Raw genomic sequence first — 23,627 nt, 5'->3', positions numbered from 1 at the left:
TCCCAAAGTATCCTATTGTTGGGGGAGGATGGGCATAAATACCTTTTCTTATTTGGTGGGGTCTCTGGAGAAGCTTTTAAGGCTGGGAAAAGGAAAGAAAAAAAGAGAATGTCCAGCAGTAAGGTAGATGGACTCAGATACAGTGAAGATGGTGCCCAGTTGGAAGACCTGAAAGACCAGGATAGACCAAAGACAGACCCAAGGTTCAATGGACACAAGAGCCTTTAATGACAAGTCTGCACTATTGGTAATAGCAAAGTTTTGTTTGGTTCAGAAGGCAGGATGGGAATAGAATAGAATAGAATAGAATAGAATAGAATAGAATAGAATAGAATAGAATAGAATAGAATAGAATAGAATAGAATAGAATAGAATAGAATAGAATAGAATAGAATATTCTTTATTGGCCAAGTATGATTGGACACACAAGAAATTTGTCTCTGGTGCATAAGCTTAAGATAATATAATTCAGGTCTGTGAAGAAACACAAAAGAAAAATGCTACGTTCAGGCATTTAATATCTATCTTAGAAGACAGATTGTTTCCCTCAGGAACTGAAGGAGGAGAAACAGGTTATGGCTGCTTCCTCAAAGTTTTAAATTGTTCCTCTCATTGTGCATAGCCTGTGTAATTGTGAAACAATGTTTCTCGATCTTGACAACTTTTGAGATGTCTGCACTTTAACTCCCAGAATTCCCTAGCCAGCTGAAGTCCATGCTTGAGTTGAAGTCCACACATCTTAAAGTTTGCCGACTTTAAGAGAATCACAGCTGAGATAAACGCCAATGTTGCACTGTATCTTCCAACGATCGTTTTCCAAAAGGAAACCAAAGTACAGCTGCAGAAAGCACCAACTTTGGATTGCAATGTGAAGAGCCTTAACATTACTATAATGGGAGATTATAGTAATGAGCATTGTGATCTGGGTGATAATGCTGAAGCTGTCCAGATGCATAAGCAGACCAAGGTGTAGGCTTGGGCTATCTGATCTGGGTTGGAAAAATCCCATCAACCAATAAACTATCAATTGTTATTTATTTTGCACGGGAAAAGGTGAAGGTGCTATTCTTTTGGGCACATTCTTCTGAGACATGACTAATCGATCCTCTTTTCCACATCTGAACAGCTAATGGAATCCTCTTTCTGTTTTTCTGACCACATCAATAGCGTGTGTGTCAGCCAGGAAGAACTAAGAGAAATAAATACACTTACAGGCAATTAGTGCTTTTTCATGTGCCAGTGTGTTTGTGATCAAAAAGGCAATTTTACCACCTTGTGAAATATTAGGTGCCCCTGGCTTCCCATTTACAATTCCCATCCTGTATTGAATAATGGATTTGCCCAGCTCTGCCTAAAGAACTTGCCTATTCTAACAGGGAAAAAAACCATACTGAACGCAAATTGTGATCCATTCAGAAATACTAACTTCAGTCTGCTTGAGGGTTGCCTCCTAAAACAGAGTTTGCATTTGTGAGTATCATGTAAAACAGCAGATTTCTTACTTGGAAGACTTGTTTGGATCAGAAAGATATGGATGTTTCTTCTGGACTGTTTTTTTCCAGACAATCTCTGCATTTGTGTGTTCCTGGAATTCTCTTGGTATTACTTTAAAATGATGCCATGAAATGCTTTATCTTTTTAAAACCCACTTTATTGCCAAGCCAGGCAAACCAGCAGAACTTCTTCTTAACTGTATACCAGCAATAAATTAGTTATTTTTTTATTACACTGGAAATCATCTGTACTTCTATAAAAGAGCCGTAGTGCTAAGGAATTGGATGAACTGCTCACTTTAATCCCATGTCATCAGGATAGTACTGATATAAATAGTGCATACGATGATCTATGTTTTATATTTACAACATTTGGTGCAGGCTCTGCTTTCAAGAAGCCAATGTCTTTTTGGTTTTGCCTGGCATAAATTCATCATAATCTGCTAAAGCATAATGTGTATTTTCCTCTTATGGTTTCCAGTGATTGAATCAAAGACACTGCAGGGAGATACTGGAGAACACAGTTTTAATGCCCCTGGAATGTACATCATTGAAAACACAACAGTTGAATTTCAAAAGGGCCCAGAGAGAGAAACAATAAAAATCCCAGGGCCTCTTGGAGCAGATTTTATTATCAAGGTAAGGCATGTACTTTGTGCTGTGCCAAGGTTTTGTCTGGAAATTCCTGTTACATCAGCCTGCCCCACCCAGTCAAGTAGGAAAGGTATGCTGTAGATCCCATTAGCCAAAAAAATCCAATTGGTAGGGTCCAGGAAGAGAGTCTACTCTGCTGTTGCACCTTTGGAACACTCCCCCACTAGAGATGGGTCTGACCCCCACTCTTCTCACCTTCTACAAAGACATAAAAACATGGCTTTGCCCCTTTGCTTGGGGTGCACAAAGGATCATGCAGCCGTGGGGCTGGTTAGCACCCTGAAAGCCCTCCACTACATTTAAATTATTATTTTTAACATACTTTCCCTCTTTTAAATTTTGTGTGTGGTTTTTTATGGGTCGGTCACGTGCTTGGAAGACTAAACCTTTGGTTCTGGTGACCGACCCATACTGGATCCTGCAACATCATCCTGGGACACGTAGATTCTCCTTCATTCATGGTTTTTTTTTTCTTTTATATTTTGTTGTCCACCAGTCAAAGTCCCTCTGTGAGGGAGATGAGCGGTCCTTAAAACTGAGAAATAACTAATTTGGAAAATGTTTTGTTCAACAAATGACAACTACAGCAGGGAAAAGGAATGTGTTACAAAGTAGGACAGACTAAGGAACCAACATCCTACATACATCAACTATTTGTACTCTAGAAGAATCTTGCAAGTCTGAATGTGTTTTTCCCCCTTCTTCACTTTATCTTCTTGTGAACTAGGGTGGAGCCTGTTTGAGCCCATCTTATCTGTCTGTTGACTTGGTCTTGCCTGTTCCTCCTGTCCTTCACTCTGCCCTCTTTAGAAAGTGATAGAATGTGCTCAGTTGAGCCGTGGTGGAACAGTGGTGAGAATACAGTACTGCAGGCAAATTCTGCTGACTGCTGGCTGCCTGCAGTTTGGCAGTTTGATCCTGACTGGCTCAAGGTTGACTCAGCCTTCTATCCTTCCGAGGTTGGTAAAATGAGGACCCAGATTGTTGGGGGCAATAGGCTGGTTCTGTAAACCACTTAGAGAGGGCTGTAAAAGCAGTATGAAGTGGTATATAAGTCTAAGTGCTATTGCTATTGCCCTCCCTCCCTCCCTCCCTTTCTTCCATAACACTGCCATCTGCCAGCAGTTCGATCCTTACCGGTTCAAGGTTGACTCAGCCTTCCATGCTCCCAAGGTCGGTAAAATGAGGACCCAGATTGTTGGAGCAATAGGCTGACTCTGTAAACCGCTTAGAGAGGGCTGTAAAACACTGTGAAGTGGTATATAAGTCCTAAGTGCTGTTGCTATTTCCATTTGTGTGTATAAGTCACTCAGTGGTCAGGCTCAAAGGTCAGGCTGCACATAGGTTCTGCCCATGTTTTTTTTTCCTCCTTGCCTGTTCTCATGTAGCTTTCAGCATTGCATTTGAGTGCATGAATTAAACAATGACAGGCCAAGGATCGCCAACGTGCAGCATTCAAATGTGTTGTAATGGGATTCTCTTTAGGCCAGATATACTGCTGCCAAAGATAGCCTGGTTCAGTTCTTCTTCTATCAACCCATAAGTCACCAGTGGAGACAGACCGAATTCTTCCCTTGCACGGTGACCTGCGGAGGAGGTGAGTAATGCATGTGGCTTTGACTCATACTTACGATGGTTGCAGTGTCTCAGGGTCACGTGATCACCTTGTGCAACCTTCTGACAACAAGTCCACGGAGAAGCCAGATTCACTTAACCCCTCACGTGGCCAATTTAACAACTGCAGTAATTCACTGAACAACTGTGGCAACAGAGTTTGTAAAATGGGGCAAATTTTTTTTAACAACTTGTCTTGCTTGGCAACAGAAATTTTGGGCTTGATTGCGGTTGTACGTCAAGGACTAGCGATATACATACACCTACCCAAACTGCAATCCAACTTGTAATATCAGCTTTGAAAGCCAAAGTGTAGAAGCAACACTCTTGGGCCTGCAAAAGAATCCATTTCTTCCTCTTCTGCTTTTTTTTTTTAATTTCTTGCTCCCTCTCCTTAAGTAAGAAATGAGCCAAAAATATAGGTTGAACATTAATCTTAATAGTAGTGTGCTTAAAAACGTTGTTCTGTTTCTGCCTGGCCTAAACGCTTCCGACATAAGGTTGTTTAGCCATTGTCAAATTCCCTTTTGGCTTCTTTCGCCGGCTTATAAATGACTTAAATATTTTCTGGAGACAATCATTTTCAAAACAAAACCAAGAGAGGGGTGGAGTAAATCAGCAGCCATCCATCATTCAGCGGATTATTTGTTCAAAACAGCCTTCTCCTCTCTCGCCTACTTCGATTCTCTGCCATGAAGTCCAAAGGGATTTCACAAGCCATGTGCATCCCATAAAAATGCAGCTGGGCTTAAATAAATGTTGAAATGTTTAGAATTTACCTTTTAGCATTTTACCTTTTTTTTTGCTGGTTCAGTGGGATCTGGTGCAGGACGTTAAAATTATGATCATGCTCAGTTTTTCTTCCAGGGTTTGCATTCCCTGGTGTGATAATACTTTGTACAAGGAAAGGTGTTCATTAGAAACCTTTGATTTGTAACCTTCCAGACTTTTTCACCTTGGCCGATGTCTCCATGTTGGAGACATGCTTGTCTCCACGTTGGAGTTTGTTCTTATTGGGTGTGTGTGTGTGTGTGTGTTCCTTTTTGTTTGCTTACTTAAAAACCAACACAATCACACACACATCACCGTACAGAGAAGCCTGCCCTTCCCTAGGAATGAGATTTTTTTTCCTTCCTGCCTCCTCCTTAATTGTCATCCAGGGAAACCACACAGAGCTTCCTAGGATTCTTCTGCAGATCCCTTGCGCCGGCGGCTTTCTTGGGAGTTGTGTTTTCTTTGTCTTCACCTCCTGTTGCTGAGCATGGAGGGGCCGTGCTAAAAATATTTGTGGTTTTGCAGGGCTGGGCCGAGTGGTAGGTTTGGCTCTCCTCTTTAGTGATTGTGGCTTCCAGTTTTAATTACTTTTGGTGTTGCCTGAAGCCACAGGAAAATCTGCCAATGATACATTTCTGTGAAGCACCTCAGTAAAGCATGGTGCAAATGTTAGACATCATGCTATGGAAGAGGTTCAGAGAGATGTCCAAGATTTTTACTCCTGGACTCTACCCACTTCCTTTTTTGTGTGTTTTTTTGCAAGTTCTACATTATTAGGATTGAAGCTTGCAGGAGATTTTAGGAGCTGCCCAGAGACTCAACCTCCAAGCCACAGAGAGGAAGTTCAGGGGAACGGCATGCCTGTTTCTTTAACGTACGTAGGTTTTGAAAGGAGATGAAATGGATTCTTGAATTCTCATCTACTAAACTGACATGGAGGGAGACATTCTAATCTCCCTCTGTTTGCCTAAAAGGATTGCTAAGAGTTCCGTCAATATAATCGGGACGAATGAGGTTTTGAGAAGGGAGAGGAATGAAAAATAAGCAAACAGAATATTTTTCTATAGAGGTTTTCCTTGACTTTCAGCCACTCGTTGAGCAATCATTAGAAATTACAACAACCCTGGAGAAAGAGACTTCAGCGGGAAAGCCAGATTCACTTAATGATCACGTGATTCTATAGGGGGTCAGCATCTACCTGAAGAACTTGAGGTTCCAAGGGGGCAAATCAGGAGACTCAAGTCAAGCCTTACAGATCAAACAGACCTTTATTTGGTCAGTTGAAGTTGCTGGGTGGAACACTGTCTGAAACACTGGCAGCTGCATTCAGAAGTGCCACACAGTGGACAGTTAGGCACTTCTATTTATATACAGATAACAACCAATCACAAGGTGACACTTGTTGGCACACAGAATGTTAACCAATCATCTTTCATTACTTTCCCGCTCTTTTCCTTGTCTCTGGGTCTGTGTACGTGGTCTTCCTGCCTTCACAAAATGGCGTCCCTAACGCAAGCACAGTGTACAGAAGCAAAATGGTTGTCATTACGCTAATCACAAGAATAACCTTTTGTACAATCCCTATATTTCATTTAACACCTGCAACGATTTGCTTAAGAATCATGCAAAAAAAAAAAAGGCATGAAATTGGGCGTAACTCACTTAATAACTGCCTTGCTTAGCCACAGAAATTCCGGTCCCAATTGCGGTTGTTAAGTCGAGGTCTCCCTGTAATCTGAAAGTTCCCTTCATGTTACTTTGGCCAAAATCTCACTAGATTTGAAGTCTAATCTTGCATCAGGAGAAGTCTTGTCTTTCCTATGCAACGAAGTAAGCCTGGTGCTCCATTTTTATTCTCGTTAAGGTTTGACGTGTGGATAAAAGCTTGCCTAAAAGCAGGCATCCAGAGGTTGTCTGCATCCACCTTTGATAAAAAGGGTTGTGGTTTTTTTTCCATATGGACTGTCATAACCCCCATAAATGGAATCAATGTGTAGGCATCCAGGTTTAGAAACTTGGATCCTTGTTGATGGAAAGGTGATGGGATTGTGTCTTCCCAAAGGACCAGACTCCACTGCTGAGAGGGTTACAAAAAGTTGACGCACATTCCAAGGGCTCAGTTGTCACCATGGGAGAATCGGAGCAGGTGGAAATGTGCGTTGTTGACGGGAAGGGAGTGTGTAACCGAAAAGGGAAGCAGCTGTTGTTATCACATGGCTGTGTCAATGTATTACGTGGTGGTGGACGGTATGCCACCCTGTTTGTCGGTGTCGTTAAGATACGGCTAGTGAAAAAAAGACAAAAGGAGGAGGCATTGCCAAGAGAAATGGGTGGCTGAATTAATTATGCCTAGTTGATAATCAAAGATGGCCTATTCTCACCCTGTTCTAGGTTACCAGCTGAACTCGGTAGAATGTGTGGATATCCGTTCCAAGCGGGTGGTGCCAGATCAGTATTGCCATTATTATCCTGAAAACAAGAAACCCAAACCAAAGCTGAAAGAATGTAACATGGATCCCTGCCCTTCGAGGTTTGTATTCCAATGTATAAATGGGAGGTTGGCATTTTAGTTTCCAAGTCCTTGCTAATTCCTTTTTATTTATAACTAGCCAAGTGCCCATCACTCAGAAGGGCAGTGATGGGCTGAGCAATCAGTAAATGCAATGTTCTGTCTCGTCTCTACTCTACTCTACTCTACTCTACTCTACTCTACTCTACTCTACTCTATGTTCTTCTCCCTCTCCCTCTCCTCTCCTTACCCTCTCCCTCTCCCTCTTCTTCTCCTTTCCCATTCCCTCTCCCCTCCCCTCTTCTTTATGGTATTTTTTAAATATAGAAATGATTTGACAGCTGGTGTTCTTGTATTTGCGTACTCATGTTATTGAGTGATTTTTTTAAAAAAAAAAATGTTCCCGTGGGGTTGCTCTAAACTTAAATTGGTCTGAGGTGAAGATTCTTGCTGGAGAAAGGATAAAATGCTGACTCCTCAAACTGGGAGATGGGGTGAGGACAATTAAAAACATCATTAGGCGGGGATAGCGTCTATCAGAATGAGGTTCCACCATGATAGGATCTTGTTCAGGGAAAATAAATATGATTTTGTGTGGAAAAAATGTTTCGAGGTCACCGTCCCCTGAATTGTGGGCAATGCCTGAGGATCCTGGTACATCCTGACCTCCATGAATGCTGCTGAAGAAAGAGAGATCATTTCCTCAGGGCCATACCCTCTTGCCCCTCATTTCCCCCACCTTCAGAATCCAGAGAACAACTGACGAATCCAAGATGCTAAACTCTTCACCAACACCATCCCTTGTCCTCCCTCTTCAAGGCATTCTGATTTTCCCAGTTTGCTCATTGGGAATAATTGACCTACTGGATGCCAAGTGATCACATGACTTCCTTTCCTTGTGGATCAACCTCTGAAAGCTTCCAACTATTTTAAGGGTAATGGACTCCCAACTTTGTGCAAGGCGAAAGAAAGACGCTTGTAGCACAGTGACCACATCTGGCCCCTGCCAAGTTCCCAAGGCAGCTGCAGTGTACATAATGAGTTGCACAATGACACTTAAGGCTGCTGGCCATTAGACCGTCTGGTGCTTCTTCCTGGCTCTGCAAAAGTATCTTAAAATAACATTCAACATTTAGCCCCAAACCTGAAATGCCAGCTGGCAGAATTGCTGATATATCCAATAAGTAAAAGGAGAAACACTTGGGTGGATTTTATTTCTTATAACTGTACTGTCCTTTTCTTCTAAACCCAGTTGAATATCTCAATATCCCAGCTGAGATCTCAAAAGCTCAGCTGCTCAGAGCTTCCCAGATCCTTCCTTCAGGCCCATCCTTGCAAAGCTGGAATCCAGGGCATACGGTAAATGGTTACCCAAACTCTCGGGAAGATCCAATCTGAGTTGGTCACCGGGACCAAAGGTTTAGTCTTCTTTCAAGCTTTCAAGTTCATACTGCAGCCCATCCTCTGAGAACATCTCTGTTTCTCCAGGATATGTGCACTGGGCTGTTTTACACATTGTATTTATATGGTGCCTGGTTATGTGTGGCTTATAGTTGTTAATTAGGATGTTGATGGCCAGGTTGATGACCACACACAACTAGGCACCATATAAATACAACACATAGAACAGCCCAGTGTACATATTCTGGAGAGAGAGAGGTTCCCTCCGGAGGGGCTCCTGTATGTGCCTGAAAACTTGGAAGAAGAATAAAGCTTTGGATCCTGCGACATTATCCAGGGACACATATATTTGCCTTCATTCCTGAGAGTTACAGGCAGCCAGTGCTTCGAACAGTTACACTTTCAGGAGCTTCATGAGAGCTTTATTAAAGGGTGGGGAAGTGTGTAATATGAGGACTTGCCATCAATATTGAGAATTATACAGATGAAGGTGCTAAAATTCTTGGGGTGTGTGTGTGTGTGTGTGTGAATGTTCTACTTCGTTTCACATTACTTCTTCTCACAGCTATTAGGACCAGACTCAAAGTCTAAGGCAGGGGTCTTCAAACTTGGCCCTTTTATGTCTTTTGGACTTCAACTCCCAGAATTCCTCAGCCAGGCATGCTGGCTGAGGAATTCTGGAAGTTGAAGTCCACAAATCATAAAAAGGCCAAGTTTGAAGACCCCTGGTCTAAGGGTTGGGATGCCCAGCTTCCAGATTGTGGGACTTATCCTTTGGATGAAGTCCTCTGGGCTCAGTTGCTGGAGGTGGGCCAGAATGTTTGTGTTATGTATTGGGCTCGTGGTGTTACACCACGTGCATTGCTGAAGGAGCTAACGGCTCTCCAGCAACCCAGACAGGCCGTCTCCAGTCCTGCAATTGGTCAGCCCCAGGCGGCAAGCGTAGGTTCAAACCTATTGGCTGCCACCTAGGGGCTAGGCTATATATTGTGGCTGGTTGCGGCCCACGCCCCAGTACGGTTCCAGCAAGAATAAAAGAATGAGTTTTACTGTACTCAGCTTCGTGTCATCATTCCTGCTCACCAGAGCCCACGACTTCACGGTTTGAGCTGGAATCCATGCAGAAGCAGATAGACCCTGCTGTTTTCCTAATCACGCCAGGGGGAAAAAAAGCTGGGTTTTGCCATTTTAATCCCTGGCCCTTCCAGAACAAAGTTTTGCATATCGCTGTCCCCTTCGGTGCCTCAAGACGACTCTTAGGTTTGTTACGTTCACAGTTCCAGATAGCACGCTAATCTCCGAAGGAGCAGTATTAATTTACATAGTTCCACCAATATACAAGGCATTTGAAAGAGGACGAAAAGACATGTGCCAGCCCTTACAGGCTAAAAAAAACGGAAATTAAGAGGCAGGAAGGGAAACAGGGGAAGAATTTGCAAGCATTTCAATTAAAAAAAACCCCTTTTTGCAAAGAATATTTCCAAGCAGATCTTTTTGAAACAAGGTTGGAGGAGGAGAAGAACGTCCAGGTTGAAGGTACCGTCTGCTTGTAAGTCTCCTCCTTCCAGGCAGATCTTTTACACGTGTAGAGAACCAGGGAGATGATCTTGGAGAAGAAATCCAGAGGCCTTAGGAAAACACCAGGTGCAGAAGAAACGTGCTAAGTCCAGAGAGGCAGGAGAGATTCAGACTAACCTGCCCCCCAAGACCACTGACTCCCTAAAATATAAGCAGAAGGTGGAAAGGAAGATCCAGACATCTCGGTTTAGTTCTCATCTTCCTACGGAGTCTCTTTCCTGATTTGGTTTACCGTGAAGGGCTGACTGTAAGGTGGAGGGAAAAACTTCCCCAGGTTGAAGACCCTTGGAAGTGTAATGTATGTGACTGACATACAGGATAACAACTACAGGAGGCGCTGTGCTAGACAGCTCCGGTAAGGAGCCTCGTTTGGCGGGAAAACCTCGCAAGCCCATTGGTTGACAGCCTGGCGGGAAAACCAGGTTTGAATCCATTGGCTAGTGCTCACCTGGACAGGTACAAAAGGACCAAAGTAACCTCCTTTCCCCCGTTTGCTTTGTTCCAGTCTGCCATTCCAATAAAGACCAATTGTAACCTTCACGCGTGTTTGTGTTACTGCTCCAAACTTAACAGGAAGCCTCCTGCATTTTTCCATTTCACACCTTTTCTGTGTTGTAAAAAGAGGCAATAGCCGTGCAGTGATGTTAAGATTGGTAGCATCTAGATCTTTCACCTGGAAGCCTGTTTCATCCCTCTAGAATTTTGGAACCACAGTAATATTTGTGGAAAACTTGGAGTTCTGAAAAGGGATTGAAAGTATAAAAACACTTCACAATGGTATCTGGGAAGCAGCTCCTTCTATAAGAGGCAAGGAAGACCCTAAAGATGGTTACGGTAATATCCGGGATTCTGGATATATGTTTTTCTCTGCTGTAGCTCCACTATCCCAGCTAATAATGGAGGAGACTGTAAATGTGTTCTACTCAGGCACAATGAGTTAATTGTGGATGTCATAATCTCTCAAGTAAAATCAGCTTCCAGACCTCTCCCCCATTCACCCACCCCACCAACTCTTCTTAGGGACTAGGAAAATGACTGCTGCAGTAATTTTGTGTTTTTACAAAAACTCCCGGAATTATATTCCTCTTTGTTAGCTAACTGATTTCCTCACTTACCTCCTTGGGAAAATTAAGTTCAACAATTAAGGTACAACAGCCAAGAAGAGAACACACGCTGTACCACTGCTGTGCGTTTTGTTTATAATGGAATACATCAAATGGATAATTGTAATCTGGCATCTGGCAAATAACTTTGTAAATGCCTCTGCTTTATTCACAGTGATGGATTTAAGGAAATCATGCCCTATGATCATTTCCAGCCACTTCCCCGGTATGTACGTATGACGCTTACAAGATACAGGATATAAGCATTCCATTGATAGCCTACTGCAGTTTATAATTTCATACATACAATCTCCTGCTTACTCAAGACAAAGACAAGGAATTTATTGTTGCCATAGATGGTAATGTCTGAATTTGACCGTCTGTGACATTTGGTTGTTGAGATAAAGTCACTCCAGAGTACCGGGCATTTAAATACATTAATCCACTTGCCTACTTAAGAGCAGGTATTCCATTAGCAAGATAGGCTAAGATAATAATGGCTGAGTACAATATGGAAGCAGGCTAAATAAAGACAACTCCCCCCCCAAGGTATTAATGAACAAATGATCTGCACTGAATCCTGAATTTCGTAAAATTTCAATGGGTTTAGAAGCTGGGGGTAATCGTTAGATTTCTACCTATGGAAAGAGATAACATATTGCATTGCCTATGGCTATCTCATTGTCCATTTTGTGATTTGGGTGGGGTTTTTCCCCCCTTTTTAAAAATCTGCATTGCATAATAACACAGAAGAACTCTAAACATTAGAATCAAGCAAATATTCCTACTTACTTTTACTCCACAGTAAGTGAAGGAAGGAAGAAGTGAGATCAGGCATAATGACTTCAGGGTTTCCCCATGGCTAGAAAGAATACTCTCTTTCCAAGTGGCAGACACCCATTTCTCCTTGACTTAGTTCCTTTGTTCACTACTTATGAAGCCACAGCAGGTTCCTCTGAGATCCTCTGATACCTTCAGTTATTGTATTGCAGAATTCCTACCTGGCAGGTAGAATTCCAGGGACAGAGCAGAAACGAAGACAAAGAAGTTGGCTTAGATTTGACTGCATCCTCTCCTCCCTTTAAGTTCTAAATGCTGATAAGTGGTAGAACCATATGGAAGCTTCCTTCATGATCCAGTAGAGCAGGGGTCTTCAAACATGGGCCTTTTATAACTTGTGGACTTCAACTCCCAGAATTCCTCAGCCAGCGTGCCTGGCTGAGGATTTCTGGGAATTGAAGTCTACAAGTCATAAAAGGGCCACGTTTGAAGACCCCTGCAGTAGAGCAAGATGCAGACTTCATTAGCCAAATGAGGGACTTGGGATAAGAGGTGGAAGTCAGCCTGTGCAGAGGATCTTGAATGATCTGAGCCATAACTCAGGCTGCAAATGCATCAGTGGAATCTTTAAACAGATGGAGAAAACTTGGAGAGAGAAAAAAATTCCCACGCTACATGTCCCCTCCCAGTTCTACATCCTTACACATACTGTATACACATGTTCCTTTAAAGCCATTCCAAAAGATTTTACAGTTTAAAAACTTTCTGGAGTGCGAAGCAGACCTTGACCAGTCCAGCCTCTGGGAAAAAAACCAAAAAAAAAAACCCATGCACTGTTCCAGAAGCTCCTTTTGCCATCCCTGTAATATCCTCCCAGGAATTGGGGATCGAACATGTCTTTTTGAACTGATGAAATAAAGAAATGCAGATGTAGACAAACTGCACTATACACACATCCACAGTGTGTGTATACAGCATGTTCAAATCTAATCACTGCATTTGACGGGTAAATTTTCTTTACTTCCTAATCAAGATTTAAAACGTCTGACGTGTTTCGAGTCTATGTTGCTGCAGACTACTGACTACTGCATCTAAGATCTCTACTATTTGGTTATGAACTTGCTACTGGAAAGCTATATATTATAGACAATAATAATCTGTCAACCACTATTTGCATGTTCCCCTGCAGGAACCATTAATGCAGACTCCCGTCATGTTTTCAATGTCAGTTTCAATGCTCACCAGTTCCTACTAATGCAGATGCCTGCTTAGACGCTCCTGTCTTAAAGGACAGGGATCCACCTGCTCTTTCAATGTCCTATTAGAATAGCAAGCTGGGAATTTAAAATTGAACTAGGCGTTTTGAGAACAATTGCTGAGCATTTTCTCCAAGCCTGAAACTAATGTGGGAAACCAATATGTTTCTGAATATACACCTTTATCCCTGTCTCTTCTCATATGCTATATTAGCAGAGTGTACCCTGGCACCGTAAATACTTGTGCATTCGTTGACTAAAAGGATTTGTGAAAGTGGCTTGCAGAGACAAAAACCCATCAGTGTAAAAGTACAGCTTCAGAAACGACGATCATTCACCTCCAAGACAAGACAAAGGAACCCTCAAAACAGAGACAGAATTAGAAATAGCAGAAGCTGAAATTGCAAGCCGAAAGGAATAAATATATCTTAATCTCGGTGTCAAAAGAACACAGTGGTTTTTACAGATTTCTTTGGCTTTGTTCCATAGCTCAGGTTTCACGCCTACAGGCTTGAGCTCAGCTAGGATCGTGCCATCGAAAAAGAATCAAAAGTGCTGGAAGGGACCTTGGAGGTCTTCTGGTCCAACCTCCTGCTCAAGGCAGGAAAATTTATATCGTTCTGGATAAATGGTTGTCCGATCCTTTCTTGAAAACCTGCGGCTATGGTGTACCCACAACTCCCCCAGCCAAGCTGTTCCATTGGTTAATTGTTCTTTCATTTGCTTTCATTTGAGGGGGAGATAGGTTTTTGATGGAAATGATACCCAGAGGATACATCAATAAACTTTCTCCAAACCACAAAGCCATTTATGTTTTCCAAGGAAGGATATCTGGACCAAGGTTATTGGGTAATGCACAATCAAACACAGGTTAATTTTTCATACATGTTAAAATAGGAGAGCTTGTTCAGAGCGAGTTGTCATTTTTTTTAGTGGCCCCTCATGGGTTTTTGCAGCCTGTAGCCCTGCCCCAGGGTTTCTGCTGAGTTAATTTGGAAGGCTCTACTCTAAATGCAATGCGGCACTAGTAGTGGAACAGTTTAAAAACTAGCCTTTCGGTTGTTTTATATCTCATCAATCATTCCCACGCTTAAGCTAATGAAACGATAACAGCAGATGAGCGTATTTATCAGGGGTGATGGTGAAACCATTAGCTCTACGCTCTCACGCGCTGTCTGGTTTTGATCATGGAAACTTGGTTGAAATGTCAACACTCAACATGCAGCAAGTTTCGTGTTCGGTTTGCGAATGATGTGATTAATTTATTCCAAGGGGAGAGTTTTATGAATCATTTCAGACAAGGAACATTCTTGCTCTGCCTTTGGCATCTTTGGGAGCTGTTATTTGAAAGTACCTTATGGATTTATGCTCCATTTCTCCTGGATTGGATTTCTTATCAAACTGAGCCATAGTGGCACAGTGGTTAGAATTCAGTATTGCAGGCTGATTCTGCCCACTGCCAGGAGTTCGATCCTGGCCAGCTCAAGGTTGACTCCGTCTTCCATCTTTCTGAGGTCAATCAAATGAGGACCTAGATTGTTGGGGGCAAGATGTTGAGTCTGTAGAGAGGACTGAAAAGCACTATGAAGCAGTATATAAGTCTAAGCGCTATTGCTATTATCTCTATGACTTCCCAAGAAGAGTTTTCGGATGGGACTCTGCCTGAGTTATGCAGTGGGAATAATTGACTGTCATGATTTATGATGGAAATTTGAGACTCCATTATGGTCCTAAGTTGATTACTACCTGTATAAAATTTTCACATAAAATTGAATTATGCTGTTGGGATTCAGTCGAAAGTCTTACTACCAAAGGTTTTACATCTTAAGGGTGTACCTTTTCCCCCCCACATAACCATTGTGTGTTCTGAATGCTCAAATCTGAATTGAAAATGGAGTTGTTTTGTGTCCGGAATAGGCTGTCAGGACTATCAGGGAAATGCCTGAAACTTAAAAGCAAGCTTTTTTCCCCCCCAAGCTCCGTGTTCAGAATCATCGCTTTAGATTTGCATCTGGTTGAAACAGAAGTATTTTGCACATGGTTAAGTTCAATGGCCAAGGGAAAAAAAGCAGTCTACTATTTTCATTATCACTTGCATCTGAAAACCAGATAGAAATTCAATTGCCTCTTCTTGGGATGCTGTTATTTCATTCCAACAGCTGGGAGCACAATCCTTGGACCACTTGCTCAGTTTCATGTGGAGGAGGAATTCAGAGAAGAAGCTTTGTCTGTGTGGAAGAGACCATGCATGGGGAGATATTGCAAGTAGACGAATGGAAATGTATGTATGCTCCTAAACCCAGGGTCATGCAAGCTTGCAACCTATTTGATTGCCCTAAGTGGATAGCTCTGGAGTGGTCACAGGTAAGGAAGCAGAATATTTAAGCTTCTTTGAGGGGGTGTGTGAAGCTTTCAGATGTAGCCAATGGTTGGGATGATTGATGACACATTATATGGAAACTTCCTTGCATATTTGGGTGTACGTCACCCAGGTAGTCCACGAACACAGTTGAGCCCAAGTTTTCTATTGCTAGGCGAGACATTGGTTAAGCGAGTATTGCTCCATTTTGTGACTTTTTTTGCCATAGTTGTTCAGTGAATCACTACAGTTGTTAAATTAGTAACGCTTGTTAAGTGAATCTGACTTTGCTAGTCAGAATGTCACAAAAGTTGATCACATGATCCTGGGACACTGTGACCATCATAAATATGAGTCAGTTGCCCAGCGTCTGAATTATGAGCACATGAAAAGTGGTCATAAGTCACTTTTTTTCAGTGTCGTCGTAACTTTGAATGCTCACTAAATGAACGGTTGTAAGTCAAGGAGTACCTATACTGATAGCATTAATACTTGCATACAGATAAATGTAACCTCCAGAATATTTTTAGTTATTGGGATTCAGGGTTGCAATGCTAAAACTCCATGTGAAAAAAAAAGGCTTCTTAGATGGACGGTCATCCAATTTGTCCATATCACAGTTTCAACAAATGTGAAAGGAATATGTGCATTCTGGTAATCTCCCCCCCCCCCCGCTACACACACACTAAATGTACTACACAACAATCAGAAACCTCCTTGTGAGTGTTTGGGAGGAGAAAATAGCAAATAATATATGTGTTTGTCTTAGAATTCTACTTTATTATAGTGCTCAAGTCTATTCTAAATGCAAAATGAAAAATGCAAAGCAATAAATAATGTAATACCAATAATACTTGGAGGTCCTGGAGCCATACAAAAAGTAGTCACCAAATTTGGAAGTACAAAATCTACTGAGCTTGATACTACTGACTTTGTAAACAAAAGCATGGTCTTGCTTAGAACTTTCTACATCCCGCAGTTAATGCCTTCTTGATCCCTGCAATCTTAGTTAGAACCAAAACCTTTGGGGGAAAAACCCAGCTGTTGTAGAAGAAGAGCAGGCAGACCTGGGTGGTGGTGATGGTAGAGTTAAGTGCATCATCAGCCTAGAATTGTTACATTGCCACAAATGCTCCAAGTTCATTTCCCCTTGAACTCTGTTGATCCTTATCTGGCATCAGTTTAGTACTGAACTTTAGTTGACTAGATTCTTGAGTATAGGCTTGAGCAAAAAAACCTTTCTGAACTGCAACTTAACGTATGGCCCTGACCCTTTGCTTCTAACAGCTAGCAATCTTGATAGTGTTGATCCAAGTTAGGTCTTGCAGAAGGAAGATTCTAATTTCTTGATCAGAAAGATGACAAAACATTCTGATAACTAGGTTTATGAGTGCCAGACACCATGGATGGTACAAAGGGCAGCATAGCAATACTGCGACATTTGTTAGCCACCTTAGTTTTTGACTGATATATCCCTTTCTACAGTGCACCGTGACCTGCGGCCAAGGGTTACGCTACCGAGTGGTTCTGTGTATTGATCACCGCGGACAGCATACTGGTGGTTGTAATCCTCAGTTAAAACTCCACATAAAGGAAGAGTGCCTAGTGCCAGTCCCTTGTCATAAACCCAAAGGTAACTGGAATATTCTCTTCATTTACTTAGAAAATTCATATGGCTGCCTAACAATAGAATAGAAATAGAAATAAAAAAGAATAGGAGATGGAAGGGACCTTGGAGGTCTTCTAGTCCAACCCCCTGCTCAGGCAAGAAACCCTATACCATTTCAGACAATGGTTGTCCAACCTCTTCTTGAAGCCTCCAGTGTTGGAGCATTCACAACTTCTGGGGGCAAGTTGTTCCACTGATTAATTGTTCTAACTGTAAGGGAATTTCTCCTTAGTTCTAGGTTGCTTCTCTCCTTGATTAGTTTCCATCCGTTGCTTCTTGTCCTGCCTTCAGGCACTTTGAAGAATAGCTTGACTCCCTCTTCTTTGTGGAACCCCTGAGATATTGGAATACTGCTATCATGTCCCCCCTTGTCCTTCTCTCATACTAGCCTTATGTCCCTGGCATCATCTTTGTACTGCAGGGGTCTTCAAACTTGGCCCTTTTATGACATGTGGATTTTAACTCCCAGAATTCCTCAGCCAGCATGCCTGGCTGAAGAATTGTGGGAGTTGAAGTCCACAGGTCATAAAAGGCGAAGTTTGAAGACCCCTGTTGTACTGTATTCCCTCCAGTCTCAGCGTTGACCAACATACATGTATTTCCTCTTCCAGAGAAAAGCCCCATTGAAGCCATAGTGCCTTGGTTCAAGCAAGCCCATGAAATGGAAGAGACTAGGATTGTGTCTGAAGAACCCATGTGAGTTTGCTTTATTTTTCTTCTTTTCTGATATGGAAACTAAATCCCTGATGCATTTTCCTGACTGTTGGTAAAGTTTGCTATTTCCTGCCAATTCATCTGGCGTTTGAATTTTCTTGGGCTGGTCAATTATAGGGGGCGGTGGAGGGGGGGACATGGCAGCCAAAACATTTGAATTATTAGCTTCAGAAGTGTCACAATAGTTTTCTGGCTATTTGAAGAATTGACCTGTCAGAAAGTATTTTGCATGGGTGACTTTTGCCCCAGAATAGCTCTAGAAAAATTGAGTGGTGAACTTTGCATGAAGAGGGAAGAGCAAAGAAGAATGTTAGTGATGCCTATATGGAAATCTCTGGTGATCCAAACATTCATTCATTCATTCATTCATTCATTCATTCATTCATTCATTCATTCATTTTCTCCCTCTCTGCCTCCTCTTGAAAGAATTGATTGAAGACTACTCTGTTTAGGTCTGACATCCTTTGATAAATGTATTGCCAGACATTTTGCTTAAGTCAGAGGTGGGGAACTATGGCCCCTTAATGACTTGTGGATTCAACTCCCAGAATTCCTGAGCCAGCAATTCCTGGCTGGCTCAGGAATTCTGGGAGTTGAAGTCCACAAGCCATAAAAGGGCCATAGTTCCCTATCCCTGGTTTAAGTCAACCGATACAAAAACTACGTATCTAGGGATTGTAGGCAATAGATTTGAAGGCAAGATTCAAACCCATATATAGGAATTGTCAGAAAGCTGTCTTTGTTTAAATCAGGGGTGTCAAACTCAATTTCACGGAGGGCCAAATCAGCATTGCGGTTGCCCTCAGGGGGCCGGGTGGGTATGGCCTGGGTGGGCGTGGCCTACTGGGTGGGCGTGGCTAGAGTGGGTGTGGCCTACTGGGTGGGCATGGCTAGAGTGTGTATGGCTTACTGGGTGGGCATGGCCAGCTCTACATCGTTGGCATCAAGGGTGCCTATGGGGGCCTGGGCAGGAGTGGGACAGATCTGAGGGTCTCTGGCAGAAAGAGGGTCTCTGGGCCAGGGCCAAGGCAGTGGGGGCCGTTCCCTCCCTATTTCCAGGATGGCTTCGCGGGCCGGATGAAACCACTTTATGGGCCGGATCTGGCCCCCAGGCCTTGTGTTTGACATGTCTGGCTTAAATATTAAGGCAAGCTTCCTAAAAGTAAAAAAAAAATGTTTTTCTTTTTTTAGCTCTCCTTAACTTGGAGATATTTAAGCATTCTCTCATTTAGATCCTTCACAGAATTGAGGTAGATAATGCCCTAAGTCAGGCTAAGCTTTCCTTCTGCACTTCTCTATATTTAATTTTCCTAGTTTTGCAGTTAATTGACAACATCTCAAGATCCACACCAAATCCTTTTCTGGGTTTGGAATGAGTAATGTATCCTTCTGGAAAAGGATAAGCGATTTAATGATGAAAATGTAGGAATTTGTTCAGTTTCCAGTGCGTCAAAGCTAGTTTTTATTTCATAGCTTTTTATTTGAATTGTCTGTGGTGCTATCAGCCTTAGCTTTAGCTTTATAAAATGCGGCAATACGGAGAGACTCTCCAAAATATGCCAAAATAATATATTAAAATTAAATTCTTCTGCCCCTGGAGATTAGTATATGTGCCCTTGCCTGTGTCCCGAATTTCATATAATGTGTTCTTGCAAAGTCTTTTAAAAATTATTTAAATTAGAAAAATAGTGAGGTTTCTCCCCCCCCCTCATTTTGAAGACTGTTTGTAAAGCTAAGCCAAAGAAAATGGAGGTTTAGCCTTTCTGGTTTTTACTGGTAGAATGTGATGATAGTTGAAACCCATCATTATTGTAAACTTTTCTCTCGTGAGCCTTCATTATTTACAGCAGGCTTTTCAATAATCCTTTATAAAAGGATTCCATACATCCTTTTTTTCTTTTAATAAGCTTAAATAAATAGAGGTCTTGGCTGCATCTTAAAAGAGGCCAAGTGCCGAAACTGGTGGACTTGTGATGGGAAGAGGAAGTGATAGGGTTTCCAGATTTCATTTAGTCAGTTCAAATGTTTTCATTCATAGATTCACATCTGTAGATTCCTATCTGAAGATTTTCACCAGATGTTAGCTACCAATGAGTGATAATATGTACCTTAGAATGGTCACATATCTGGGCTAATGCCTACGCAAGGTAATGAAGATTCATTGAGGGGAACTAGAAAAAGTCCTCAGGATCCATCTCTTGTTCCCTTTATCCATGACTAGAAGCAAGTCCTGAGTTTCAGTTAACATTAAATTAATGCTGTGGTATATCCTGATATATAATGTTCAGGTTTTTCAAAACCTGTTCTTCCCCTGAGAAATAGATCTGGTTTTCTATTCTCTTCATGGCGTTCATGAGCTAGCTAACTTCTTGGAAGGGATGGAAGTTGCAAATCTGTTACACTTCCCCCCCCCCCCATTTCTTGGAAGCCTCTTCAGATGCCATATATCCCCAGTCTAAATGGGCCTGTTAGGAGTTCCTTCGTTATATCTTGTCGCGGGTTTTAATGAAAGTATGGGAAGCCAAGGAAGTGGATGACCATTGGAGAGACGACTTACAGAATTACAGAATTACAGAATATATATATATATATATATATATATATTGCTATTGCTATTACCTCTGTGACTTTCCAAGAAAAGTGTTTGGGTGGGACTCTGTCTGAGCTATGCAATGGGTAGAATTGACGTCACTTCATTTTGCTATTGCTGTGGAGTGCCATATGTTAGCACAGCCTCTTTTATGTTGCCCTTTACACAGCTGATGGAACATTATTTGTCTCAGCTTGTTAATAGTGAGTGCTGCTCTTCACGCAGCTGTTTTGCAGCAATAGCACAAGCATCCAATGACCAGAGATTTAATTTAAATGTCTTGTAGCTAAGAAAGTGTAAAGAGCATTAGCCCATAGGATGGTTGGGTACAGAAATACATATACTCTTCAAAATAGGATGCAGCCTGAAGGGAAGCCTTGCCGTTGACTAGCTGAAGAACGATAAGCTTTCACACTTTGCAGGTAGAGAGATGTGCTAGGTGGGTGGATAGTATTAGGGATTTAAAAGCACCCCCTTTGTCTTCCATTGCTGCCCCCAAAACTGGTTCTTTATTTGTTGCATTTATATCTTCCTTTTCTTCCATGAGACTTAAAACACCTAGGCAAAATTCCTAGGGAGTTTTTCTTTCAAGTATTCTCTTGAATTATGGTTTTTAACGTTAGCAAGGTTGCTGCGTCAGATACCTTCAGACCATGATTTGCCTTTTAGATCTTGTCAGAAGTGACTGCAGAGACCATTAGGGCAACAGTAGGTTTCTTCCCTCCTCCCTGCAAACATTCTTCTCTGCCTAGGTGCAGAAATTGCCAAGCAGTTATTGCCATGTGACTTCCATTTATTTGAAGAACCTCTTATGAAAATGCCATTGAAAGGGAATGATGGATGGAGCCCTCTTGTAAATAGCTTTTTCATTTATCGGAACGTACAGTTATCTGCATATTTTGGATGTCTTCCCGGCCATTGTGAGATAACAACCATATACTGTATATATATATATATATATATATATATATATATATATATATATATATATATATATATATATATATATATATATATATATATATATTAATGGGTTAATTGAGTTTAGCGATAACATCCAACTCTTTTGAAATATAATCAGAATTTTGTCAAAGCCTTCTCAGAGATGGAAAAAGAGTGAGGCGACAACCTTTTAAGTTTCAACAATGTAGATGCAGGGTTAGTTTTAACTCCAAACAGCCCCGTGTTTGTTAGGGCTAAACTCCCCTCTCTAGGTCAGCCAGGAAGGGTGAACAGGAATGAGATGGGAACAGAAGGTGAAATGTCTCTTCATGCTGCATGAAGAGAATGGAGCTGAAGTCCTAGACTTCATGCTGCTTTTTCCAAAAAAGCAACTTTCTTTCTTTCTTTCTTTCTTTCTTTCTTTCTTTCTTTCTTTCTTTCTTTCTTTCTTTCTTTCTTTCTTTCTTTCTTTCTTCTTTCTTTCCTCTCTTTCTCTCTTTTTTCTCTTTCTCTCCTTTCTCTTTCTTTTTCTTTCTTTCTTTCTTTCTTTCTTTCTTTCTTTCTTTCTTTTTTTTCTCTTTCTCTTCTTTCTTTCTTTCTCTTTCTCTTTCTCTTTCTCTTTCTTTTTCTTTCTTTCTTTCTTCCTTCTTCCTTCCTTCCTTCCTTCCTTTCTTCCTTTGAAAATGTTTCACTTCTCGTCCAAGAAGCAGAACTGAAGAAGCAAAACATTTTCAAAGGGACAAAAAACCCCAAGAAAGTTCAGTTGCCTTGTGGAAAGAAAAAAAAGCACCTTTGGGAGAACGATCAGGACTAGAGAGGCTAAATTAAAGTAAGATGAGACTCGGAGAAAAAGGGACAGCATTTTGGTTGGTGTTTGGTTGACTTGATCTCGTCCTACACATAGACACCAAAGGTTGTTATGATGTGGTTTTGTTGCAGGTTTGTCCCCGAGCCTTGGTCCCCTTGCAGTGCCTCTTGCGGCCATGGTACTCAGATGCGTGATGTCAAGTGCCACATTTATCTTGCGTTTACTCAGGCTGAGGTGGAGCTGCCTGACGATGAATGTGAAGGACCTAAACCATTGACCGAGCGGAGTTGCCAGCTGGAACCGTGTGATGCAGATCCTGTCCCATACACCCTGTCTTTCATACCCTCCGAAGAGGCCGGTAAAGTTTTTTATGACTGGGAATACATCGGCTTTACTCCCTGCTCAGCTACATGCAATGGAGGTATTACGCACTTACATTTTGCGTGCTTTGCGCTCATAGCAACCATTATAATAGTAACTCATGCCCATCTCAGGGGCGGCTGCTAGACGTTTGAGGGCTGAAATGTGAGCGTGCAGGTCGTCCTCGGCTTACGGCCACAGTTAAACCCAAAGTTTCTGTTGCTGTGAGACATCAGTTAAGGGGGTTTGCCCCATTTTACGACCTTTCTTGCCACGGTTGTTAAGTGAATCATTGCAGCTGTTAAATGAGTCAAGTTGTTAAATATGAGTCAGTTGCCAAATATTCGAATCTTGATCACGTGACCCTGGGGATGCTGAAACAGCCATAAGTATGAAAAATGGCCATAATTCGCTTTTTTTTCCGGTTGCAACTTTGAACGGTCACTAAATGAGTCGTAAGTCGAGGACTATCTATAGTTGATCACTCAACTGGTGGATTAATGAAGAGCAAGGTGTGCCTGCCAAATGATTTCCCCCCAGGTCACACCTTGGGTTGTTTTGTTTTTTTTCCCTTTGTGTGCCATGGATAATATCCAGTTATGATGTAATGTAATTTTGAATGATTGGAGACAGATGTAACTGCTGGAGATGGTCTTATAAAAGTCACTTATCACTCATATCCAGGGATAAAAATCCTTACCCGGTTTATAACTAATTAGTGGAAGTCAACAGTTTTACCCTCTTACCTTCTCCTCCAGTCTTGCAATTTCCACAGAGTCAGCTAAAAATAAAAACGGGCCTCTTTAGTAACGATGGAGTGTTTGAGAAAGCCTTTCCTGACGAATTAGGAGAAGAGATATTTATGGCAATAATTGTCTAGCTGTCCTGCAGGTGAAAACAAACAGCATCGAATGAAATGTGAGGTTTTCCGGGACCGAATAATGAGGCTCTTCGTTTTTATTAGGCAATGCAGCGAAAGGACAAAGGATTTGCTTGAAATCCTGCAAATCTTTTAACAAAAGA

The 23,627-nt window shown here is 41.8% G+C and overlaps 1 protein-coding gene and 1 long non-coding RNA gene across 3 annotated transcripts in view; one reads left to right on the top strand and one right to left on the bottom strand.

Annotated features, from left to right (window-relative positions):
• Positions 1 to 23,627, bottom strand: part of LOC310645575 — a 590,514-nt gene that overhangs the window by 302,325 nt on the left and 264,562 nt on the right. The window lies entirely within an intron of this gene.
• ADAMTSL3 (ADAMTS like 3) overlaps positions 1 to 23,627 on the top strand; it is a 156,484-nt gene that overhangs the window by 104,870 nt on the left and 27,987 nt on the right. The window contains exons 9-16 of the mRNA XM_083371306.1: positions 1,975 to 2,132; positions 3,633 to 3,744; positions 6,927 to 7,065; positions 11,302 to 11,352; positions 15,322 to 15,526; positions 17,007 to 17,154; positions 17,802 to 17,886; positions 22,376 to 22,665. Of these exons, the coding sequence (XP_083227432.1) occupies positions 1,975 to 2,132; positions 3,633 to 3,744; positions 6,927 to 7,065; positions 11,302 to 11,352; positions 15,322 to 15,526; positions 17,007 to 17,154; positions 17,802 to 17,886; positions 22,376 to 22,665 (1,188 nt within the window). The remainder of the gene's footprint in view (positions 1 to 1,974; positions 2,133 to 3,632; positions 3,745 to 6,926; positions 7,066 to 11,301; positions 11,353 to 15,321; positions 15,527 to 17,006; positions 17,155 to 17,801; positions 17,887 to 22,375; positions 22,666 to 23,627) is intronic.

The sequence above is a fragment of the Vipera ursinii genome (genome assembly GCF_947247035.1).
Source record: "Vipera ursinii genome assembly, chromosome: 11".
NCBI classification, from domain to species: Eukaryota; Metazoa; Chordata; class Lepidosauria; order Squamata; family Viperidae; genus Vipera; species Vipera ursinii.
Note: the sequence above shows the minus strand (reverse complement) of the source record. Positions and strands in the feature narration are given on the sequence as shown.